Source organism: Pteropus alecto, unplaced genomic scaffold (assembly GCF_000325575.1).
Source record: "Pteropus alecto unplaced genomic scaffold, ASM32557v1 scaffold157, whole genome shotgun sequence".
Classification (NCBI taxonomy): Eukaryota; Metazoa; Chordata; class Mammalia; order Chiroptera; family Pteropodidae; genus Pteropus; species Pteropus alecto.
This window is the reverse complement of record NW_006440626.1, coordinates 1,308,004-1,318,058: the sequence shown is the minus strand read 5'-3', so window position 1 is coordinate 1,318,058 and position 10,055 is coordinate 1,308,004. Positions and strand designations below refer to the sequence as shown.

Here is a 10,055-nt window from a genome sequence, read left to right as displayed (position 1 = left end):
CTCTCGCAGTACCCTACAAAACCCGGAAGACATTGAAAAAAAAAAGGTACAATCTGATTAGGTAACAATTAAAAATTAAGCATGAGAAAAAAATCACGATTCGAAGACACACTAAGAAAATATTTGTAATGCATCTTTCCTTCATATATAAAGATTTCATGTGAATAAATAATACAACGGCCAAAACTTCAACAGGAAAACGGCGAAGGACATAAACAGCTAGCTCACAATGAAAGAAATACGAATGTCTCTCAAATACGTGTAAAGACGATCGGTTTCCCTCATCGTGAGAGAAATTTGTGCCGTTTCGATTTTAATACATTCCTACTGCTTTTCTGCTGGGAAACCTCTCTTCCTTTATCGTGGTCCTGGTCTCACGTGTTTCAATCACCTTAAGGAAAGGGGATGCATTGGACTGATCTCCAGGTCAAGAGTGTCAATCAATATTTGTTGAACAAATAGGCAGGAAGGCAGGGACTCGGGTCTCATTAATTCCAGGCCCAAGCACCTTTTGCCTGACGGGTTCCACAGACTCGACCTTGTTTAACTTTCATTGCAGTCCCGAGAGGTATAGGCATCATGTGCCCATTTCTCAGATAAGAAGGCTAACGCTCGGAGGGCAGAATAGGCCAGAAAACCTGGTTACCTGAAGAGTCTCCAGACTCCTTCCAGGCCCACCCATCCTTCACTCGACAGCTGCCCCAGGGGGTGGGGTGTTTGGCCGGCACCCTGCCTTGATTGGGGCCCAAGGCAGTGGGGTTGTGGCCCCAGCGTGGCACTTACTTGTGCATGTAGCCCTCGGAGCTGGCCGTGAGGTTCGCCTGCATCACCGCCTGGAACTCCGTCTCGTTGCAGCAGTATTTGAAAACCGTGTTGTTATGGTGACAGCAAAGGATGAAGGTTTTGTTGTCCGAGAGCCGAGGGCAGTGGAAGCCAAAGTGGTAGCGGCCTTTGTGGTCCGTGTATGGCTCACAGACCCGGAAATGCACGGACAGGACTGGAAGACAGAGTCGCCAGCCTCAGTGGGGTCCCTCACCAAGCCCAGCTGCCCAAGACCCTCGCCAGTCTACGAGTGCCAGGGGTGGGGCCTGGTCGGTCTTTTCTAGGGTCCTGCTTGCCTCTTCTCTCCCTGGGGGTCCAGTGCAAGCCTCACTCTGCCAGGATGCCGCCTCTGGGCTCCCATCACCTTCCAGGCCTCTCTCAGTCACAGCCCTCCTTACACTGTGACCTCCAGACTGGGGGCTCCTTGGGGGCAGGGCTATGTCTGAAGCCTCCTGTGGCTCTGCACACAGCAGGCACTCAACTAGGAAACATCAACTGAGCACCTACTATGTGCCTCACAGGCGCCATCTCGTTTGATCCACTTGGCCACCGTAGCAGGCCAGTCTGGGATCTACGGTGACTCTCTGAGCCGGTAAGCGGTGGCGGGTGGGAATCCATCCTGGGCCTGCCCGGATGTGGAAGCCGGCTTTAAAAACCTCTGTTGCTGTGTGGATGGTGGGGAGGGACTGGCCTGGGTGGTGACTAGCATGGGTGCCAGGTCCCCACTGTGGAGAAAGGCTACACCCTCCGTACCTTGGTTTCTACTAAAGCAGTGCCCTAGACCCAGAGGTCCCCAGGGGCCTGCCGCAGCCGCCCCCGCCTCCCTGTCGGGAGCTGCCCTAGCCCGGGAGGCAGGCTCCTGTTCAGCCACCGATGCTGCAGTCCTGCTGATGCTGATAAACAGGAGAGAAAGCCTGAGCAAATATAACAATGGAAAAAAACCTGGAGCCGCTGTCTCCAGCTTAATTAGTATCTTCATAAAAGGGATCGCTGTATCTAATTTGTATCGCTGAAAAGGGGCCTCGTCGGCTGAATACATTTCTCCAACCACAAAGGCACAAGCTCCTCCAGCTCGTTGAAAGCTGTCTCCGTGAGAAGCGATTAGAATGCAGCCCACACAGCTCCCGCACCCGCCGGGGCCGCCCAAGGAGGGTCCCAGCTGGGCACGCTGGCTGGGGGGCAGCCCGGGCGGCCTTGCGAAATCCTCTGCCCCGTCCCCACGGTCCAGCACCCTCTTCCATGGGGGTGGGGGGATGGGCACGACCACTGCGGGACAAGGGACCCAGTGCTTCAGGAGTCAGGGCGGTTCCGGGCCCCCTTCTCAGCCTCGACCTTGGGAAACGGAAGACCCCCCTTTGGGGCATGGAGGTCACTAAGTATGCCCCGTCTTACGTAGTGAAATGAGGTGGCTACGCCGTCTCATTTCGTCTCGGTGCTCTCACCGCACAGAGGAGATAACCGAGGCTCAGGGCAGCGGTTTCGAGGTGTGGTCCCTGACTCGCCCACCCTCTGAGGACTGGGCAGGAACGCTGGTTCTCAGGCCCCTCGGCGGACCTGAATCAGAGCGCTGGACAGGGCATGGGGGTCCTGCTAGGGGTGCTGATGGGTGTGGGTTTGCAACCCACTGGCCTAGGGGAATGACATGCTGGGGACGGGAAATGAGCAAGGGGCGTGAGGGGCCGAGGGAAAGATCGCGAGACGGACAGAGACAGAGCGGGAGAGAGAGAGAGAGAGACAGACGGAGATGGGAACAGAGAGGGAGGTAGAGAGACAGAGACGGAGCAGACGTAGAGACAGAAGGAGGGAGAGAGAGTCAGAGATGCAGGGAAAGTCAGAGAGACAGGCAGAGAGTGGGCACCTTGCTCTGAGCAGGCTGAGCCACGCGGGGATGGCTGGGGACGCCCGGCTGCCGGGATTGGGGCGGGCTCCTCCGGGTGGCTGGGTCTTGTGTGGAGCAACCGGATGACTTGGTTTCTGCTCGTCTTTGTAAATAGGAGATCGAGAGCCCATCTGCAGCCCCAGCTAGGGTCATGGGGACAGCCTAGAAGGCCGGTGGGTGCGGGAGCCGAGGGCCCGTCATCGCGCTGCTGGGGTTAGAATCCTAGCCCCTCACGAGACGTGTTGTCTCAGGCGAGTCAGCGCCCTCCGCAAGCCTCAGTTTCCTCATCCGTACATTGGGGTGGGACTGACTTTCAGGTAGGGGGAGAGAATTCCGCAGGGGCCTCTCCCAGGGCTGGCAGGTGCGAATCTCTCGGCAGAGCTCCCGGGGCAGGTGCTGGGGGCGCAGCACACAGTAGGTTCTCAGTGCTCAGCAGCTCCTCACGAGGGGGATGCCCGTGGGGCAGGGGACTAGGGGAAGCCCCTGTCAGGCCCAGAATCCCGGCGGGGCTGTCCCTGACCCCGAGAACGGACTATCTGCCCCCCATGACTCCTCCTCCCGCGGGACCCCCGAGGAGGCCCTACCTGCCGGGATCAGCAGCGAGAGAGCGGTGAGCACATTCAAGGACCGCTGGCCACAAACGGTCATCGTTTGGCTTGCATCGGTCCGTCGAGAGCCGCCTGTGTAACGAGATCCAGCAGAGGCGGGTGTGGGCGGCCTGGAGGCTCCGGCTGCATGGCCCACAGCGGGGGACGCGGCGCGGGCAGGGCCGTGAGTTTGCCGGGAGCCGGGGCCCGGCCGTGGAGGATGGAAACGCGCCATCCAATTTCCTTTCTGGAATGAATGACCTTCCCCCACCAGTCAACTGTCGCCTCCTTTTCTTGTCACAGCAAAATGAGACTTAATCCAAGGGGGGCCAGGCCTCTCAGGGGGTGGGGATGGTCGTGGGGGGCGAGGCCGGTGGGCAGGGCGAGCATACGGGGACGGGACGGGGACGGGGACGGCCGGCTGGCGCGCCTGCACTTCCGGGGGCTCGCAGGACCCAGGTGTTCCTGCCCTGTCACTAAGGGCGACGTCTGTTAAGTGTGCATCAGGCCAGGTGCCTTCCAGGCAATAGGGGGACAGCAGCAAACTAAACAGACCCGAAGCAGAACGTCACAGAAACTGCCCCTTCCCCGGCTGGCGCCCCAGCAGGGGAGGCTGACGGGACAAACAGACAGATGAAATTTCAAAACGCTCCGAGACTCCTGGGGATGCACTGCAAAGAACGGAAAGCGGGGACCCAAACAGACACCTGCGCCCCCAGGTTCACAGCAGCACGAGCCGGGGTCACAAGAGCCGGAGGGAGGAAGCGACCCCGGTGTCCACCAACGGAGGCGGGAGAAACCGAAACGTGGTCCAGCCAGACGACGGAATGTTATTCGGCCTTAAAAAGGAAGGAAACCCTGTCTTTTAGGGACCCCCTCATGGGGGACCGAAAACAGTCAAATTCAGAGACAGAGTGGAACGCCGCCACCAGGGGCTGTGGGGAGCGGGGTGGGGAGTCAGTGTTTAAAGGGAGCAGTTTCGGTTTGGGGTGATGAGGACTTCCGGGGATGGATGGTGGTGACGGCTGCACATCCACGTGGATGTACCGCGTGCCACCGGACGGTGCACTTAAAAATAGTTAAAATGGTAAACTGCACGTAACGTGTGTTTTACCACAATATAAAAAGCTACGAGGGAAATTAAGCGAGGCGTGGGGGGTGTGCGCAGAGTGGTGATGTGGGAGCGGCTTTGGACAGGGCAGCTGGGGCGGCCTCGCTTCACAGGTGACAGCTGGGCAGACTTGGCAGAGGTGGGAGCCAGGAGGAAGAGGGCGGCAGACCAGGGAGCGGCCAGTGCAAAGGCCCTGAGGTGGGAGCATGGGGAGGCCGGAGGGGCCGGTGGGGCCGGCGGGGCCGGCGGGGAGGGGCAGAGATGCAGGATGGGGATGAATCTGCTGAGCACCTACTCTGGGCCCAACGAGGTACTGCGTGCCACCCTCATGGCACCCCATTATAGTGCATGAATTGTGTCTCCCCAAAATTCACGTGTTAAAGTCCTAACCCCCGGTAGCTCAGCGGGGCCCTATTTGGAATCGGGGTGGTCGAGGTGTGATTAGCTAAGATGAGGTCACACTGGAGCGGGGCGGGCCGTCACCCGACACAGCTGGCGTCCACATAAAGAGGGAACTTGGACACAGACGCTCATGCAGGGAGAAGCCATGCGAAGGTAGAGACAGATTGGGGCGATGAGTCCACAGGACAGTGAACCCCAAAGGTCACCGGCAAACCCCCAGAAACTAGGGGAGAGGCCTGGACAGTCTCCCCCAAAGCTCCCGGAAGGAGGCAGCCTGCAGACACCTTGGCCTTGACCTCAGACGCCGGCCTCCGGGCTGTGATTACAGTTGTGTGAGCGTCCCGTCTGATGTGCCCGGTTCTGGCAGCTGCAGGACCCTGCCACACACCCTCACACGGGGCTGGCTGCCCCAGGAGGGGCTCGGGCTGCCACTGAGGCAGGGGGGACACGCAGGGTCTGATGTGAGGGTGGTGGGCACCTGGAGAGCCTGCATCACCTCTGTGGAGACCCTGCATCACCACCTCTGTGGAGACCCCGTGGGCCCCGCTGGCTGGGCTGCCCCTCCATCTGCAGAGCGGGTTTCTGCGGGCTCCCCACCTCCTCCATCCTGGTTCTGGTGCCAATGCCACCCTGTATCCCCCTTGGGGAGGCCCTAACCCCCCTCTTGGAGGATGGTCAGAGAGAGGCACACACGACAGATTTGCTGCCAGAGAACACGGGTCTGAAAGAGGACACTGGGTGGGGCCCCGCACAGACCACAGGAGTGGGCCCCTGTGACAGCCCAGACTGGCCCGAGGTGCCGCTGGGCCTGGCCCTGGGCGGGCCCCAGGGACTCCCAAGAAGCAGGCTGGTCCTCGCCATCAAGACCTGGAAACCTGGTCAGGGAGAGCCCAGGGACACCAGCCAGGCCCCGGGCAGCTTTGCAATCTGCTCGACGGCAGGCAGAGCGGAATGCCACCGGATGCTGGTGTCTCCCAAGCAAGGAGACAGGGCCAGGTTCAAGACCGAGCCCAGGGAGCTCAGTATCTGGCCCTGGCCCTGCTCTGCGGGCCTCGGTCGTATCACCTGCAGCATGGGCAGCGGGTAACAAGGACCACGGGTGCCGGGAGCTCTTCTGAAGTTTGAGCCGTAATAGGAAAAGGGGACTATTGCGTGGATAAAGCCGAAACGCCTTCCACGGCGATTACTCCTGCAGACAGGTGGTGGGCCTCGGGACGGCCGTCCTCTCTCTCCAGCAGGTCTCTCGGCTCCCACCCCGAAGCGGCAGGCTCTGCCCCTCGGACTGTAAGCTGCTTAATTGCTCTGAGCCTGGGCGTCCTCCCAGCCTCCCTCAGGGCCCTCCTGGGAGGATGAAGGAGATTAAAGCACTCGAAAGTGCTTAAGAAAGGATTTCTGTGGGGAACCTGGGGATCGGCCCTGGAAGACGCACTGCGGGACGTGGGGAGTGGAGGGCCCCCCGGCCCCTCTGGCCCCATTCTACAGACGGGGAAGCAGAGGCCCACTGGAGGGCAGAGATGGGTCTCCAGACTCCGGGCCCTTCTGGCCCCTGTAGGGTGGGGCCACCCCACTTTTAGAGCTGAGGCTCAAGTCTGAGAGCTGGTGAGTTTGTTGAATGGATGCCAGGGGGAGGGAACACCACCTCTGCCGCGTGCCTAGCCTCCCCTCCTGCTGCTCCCACTCCCTACAAAGCCCTGCATATACTGGGGTGGGGGAGGCTGTCGCTCCTGCCTGTGCTGCCCTCCCTCCACTCCTGTGAGTCCAAATCCTGCACCGTCTTAGAACTGCTCCAACATCACCTCCTCCAGGAAGCCTGCCTTGGTTCCATCGACTGGAAGAAGTTTGTCCCTCTACCAAGGCCTGGCATATTTCCTGTCTTCTTTCATTAATATGTTCATTCATTTATTCATTCACTGGTTCTCTCGACGTCCACTCACCGACCCTCACTGTTGAACAGGATCTGGGCCGGGTTTTAGGGACGCGGACAAAGAGAGCCCCTGCCCTCGGGTGCCCTGGGCGAGACGCTCACGGGCTCTACCGTGTGTGCTTGGTAGTGCTAGGGCCTGGCCAGGTGGGGTGATGGTCACGAAGCTTGGGATCCTGGTTCCTACAGACTGGATGAGAAGCCCAGCCAGCCGCCACCAGCCCCGAGCCCTGAGGCCTGTCCGAGATGGGGGGTGGCTGAAGCCACAGTGGCCTCGGGGTCTGCTGTGAGCCTCACGGTCACCTGTGGGTGTATGGCTGCAGGCGTACCCACCGCAGGCGTACCCCACCGCAGGTGTACGCTGCCACAACGCAAAGTCGGTCCCCCTGTCCAGCAGTGCACTCCCTGTGGTCTGCTCAGTGTCCTCGGCCACCACTAGGGCTGCTGGACCAAGGCTGGGGTGGGGAGCGTCTGGGTTGGCGGTGCTGTCCCCCCACACCCTTGCAGGCCCCCAAGGCAGGTCTGGTGCCAGAACTGAAGGCCGACTCTGCAGTGGGAGAAAAGCTGCACGAGTGTCCGGGAAGTTACATAAAATTCCATTTCTAACATCCAAGGCAGCAATGCCTGCGAGCCAGGGCCCCGCCCCCCGCTGGGTCAGGGGCTCCACGGCCGCGGTACCCACTGGCTATGGTCCCTGGAGGGTTTCCACGAGGGGCGGCCTCGGGGACCGTGGGATCAATAGTGCTGACATTCACAAGGCCAAGGGCATCACATCGGCCCCTCCGTGGGGTCTGTGGAGGGAGAGACCTGGACGCAGGGGCTGGGAGCTCAGGTGAGGAAGATGTGCCACACTGTCAGGTACCAACGCCTGGGAACCCCACAGGTGATGTCTGCAGGAAGCTGCTCCAGCAGCTACAGCCAAGGGGGCTGGAAGGGTGAGCACCTCACTCCGCCTGGCCCTGCCGTGGGTGCTGTAGCCTCAGGCGCTGCCGCCCGGGGTCTAGCGTTTGCCTGTCGCAGGTACTGGAGCCGTCCGCTGTGTTATCTCAGGTCACCCCCCATCAGCCTGGTGAGGTACATCATCTCGTAAAGACAAAACTGAGGCTCAGAGAGGCGAAGTGACTTGCCCAAGGTCACGCAGCCTCTCAGCAGCTCAGACGGGAGGTCAACCCAGCCTCCAAACTCACTCTCCCTCCCGTCACGGTGTGAGTTTCCGGGGCCTCCCGAGGCCCCCTGAAAGCACATATACCACAGACAGATTAGATTTATCATCCGGGTTCTATTTCTTTGAAAATTGGTAAACTGCCCATAATGGTAGCTCACGGCCAACAATAAAACTCAAATAACTGTAAGAACATTTGGGATGAGTAGGACTCTCCTGAGCTCTGACCGCATCCAGAATCACGAGTCGGGCACGAACCTCTGTGGTCCACCCCCCGGGTCAGCCGGGGACTGCTGTTCCCAAATTTGAAGATTATTTTTAAACACCGAATTTGGCGAGGCTGGAGAGGAGAGGAAGGAGGGCATGTGAAGAGAAACAGAGCCGGGGAAGATGAATTAAACCCCAGCGGGAACAACAACAGATCTGTTTTCGGGCCGGCAGGCTGGCAGAGGCGGGGAGGGTGCGGGGAGAGTCTCAGTGCGGTGCAGGATGGGGGTGCCATGGACACCTCAGGTCTGGAGGCCTGGAGATTCCACAATCTCTCTCGGTGTCAGGCCCACCCCTTCCCGGCCACCAGCCATGCCCTGGGCGTGGCCAAGCGCATCACCTCTTGCCTGGACCATGTCAAGGGCAGCAGAGCCTGGAAGCTGGGCCCCTGGGCTGGGGCTACACTGCCTGGGGCCAAGTCCTGGTTCTACCTTTTGTAATCACACTCCGTGTGACCTGTGACATGTCTCCTCAGTGTCCTTGGCCCTGGGGATAAAAATTATATCTAATTTGTAGAATCCCGTGACAATCAAAGCACTCGAAACAAGACTAGCACAAAGTCCTCAGAAAGTGCCTTTTTGGGGTGATGGCTCCTTGCCACTCGCAGTCTCTGTCCCAACCTCTTCTGCTAATCCAGGTCCTAGGTGGCCCCCAAGGCCAGCTTTCCGAGGTACCCACCCGACCACCCGCCTGTCTCCCTAGGAGCCTTGGCGGTTCCAGGTTCAAGTCCACGCTCACTCCTCAGGCCCCTTGCTGCCGCCCCTTACTGTCTCTGCTCCTCAAGCTCAGCCCTCCAAGACCCTTCTCTCCTCTGGGCCTTTGCACATGCTGTTCCCCATGCCTGGGACACCCTTCCCCTCTCCTACTTGGACACTTCTTCTTATTATCACTGGTACTAGTATGAGCACTGTGAATTAATAATGAAACAAGGGCAGGGCCCTTTGGGACCTTGCAGACAGGTACGGGGGAGACAGCCGCTGATGGCCAGTAGTCCCTGGGCCGCGGAGTGTGCTGAGTGGACGTCTCCCCCTTCCGCCCGCACCCCGGGCTGCACGATCACCGCCCCAGGCTGCAGGTGCAGGGCGAGGGCCCGAGACAGGATTCAGACCCCATGCTCTGCTCCTGTGCCCTGTCTACATAGACTGATGAGCGTGTTCACACCCCAGGCGGCACACGTGTGCACATGCACATGCAAACGCGCGCAAGCACACACGGTATCAGCGGGGTGCTGTTTAACATCCGGCAAGCTCCCGGTTCCCAGGGCCTTTCCGGGGCGGTGGCGCCTCATCCCGAGTGTGTGAACTCCTGTTTTGTGGATAACATCCACTTAGCGGTAATGAAATCTCGCTCTGAAGCCTTCGGGAAGCCTTCGGGAGGCACGACACCTGTCTGAAGCGAGACCAGAGTGTGTCATCTTGACCTCACGTGCCTGCAGGAGGGAGCGGCGGGTGGCGGGGAGGCGGCTGGAGCACACGCACGCAGGACGGACACAGGTCGGACAGCTATGCGGCCCCCCGAGTGCCTGGGCTCTGGGCCGCACAGCCAGCGGTGACGGTCACCGTGAGCCGAGCCCCCAGCTGGCACCCAACCCTGCATCAGCCCCTCACCCACATAGTGGGCACTTCGGAAACTCGTGTTGGATAGGTGAATAAATGGAGCTCCATTTTCCAGATAATTAAGCATGACTCAGCGAGGGTAAGTGATTTGCCCGGAACTAAGAGGCGGCGGGGCTGTGATCTGAGGTTGGGTCTGTCTGACTCCAAACAGGGGCCCACAGCGGGTGCCGGGTGCCGGGTGACGGCCCAGGCTTCGGAGTCGACCTCTCCTGGCCTGGATGCGGGCCCTGCCCCTTACTAGCTGGATATTCTGGCCAAGTTACTTCACTGGCCTCAGTTTCCTCATCT

At 60.0% G+C, this 10,055-nt stretch overlaps 1 protein-coding gene across 1 annotated transcript in view; it reads right to left on the bottom strand.

The window, feature by feature from the left end:
- The window catches only part of SHISAL1 (shisa like 1), a 34,602-nt gene extending 31,253 nt beyond the window's left edge, over positions 1-3,349 (bottom strand). Inside the window, exons 1-2 of the mRNA XM_006917335.1 lie at positions 3,286-3,349; positions 784-997 (exon numbers count right to left, since the gene is read on the bottom strand). Coding sequence (XP_006917397.1) covers positions 784-997; positions 3,286-3,349 — 278 coding nt within the window. The remainder of the gene's footprint in view (positions 1-783; positions 998-3,285) is intronic.
- Between the last annotated feature and the right edge of the window lie 6,706 nt (positions 3,350-10,055).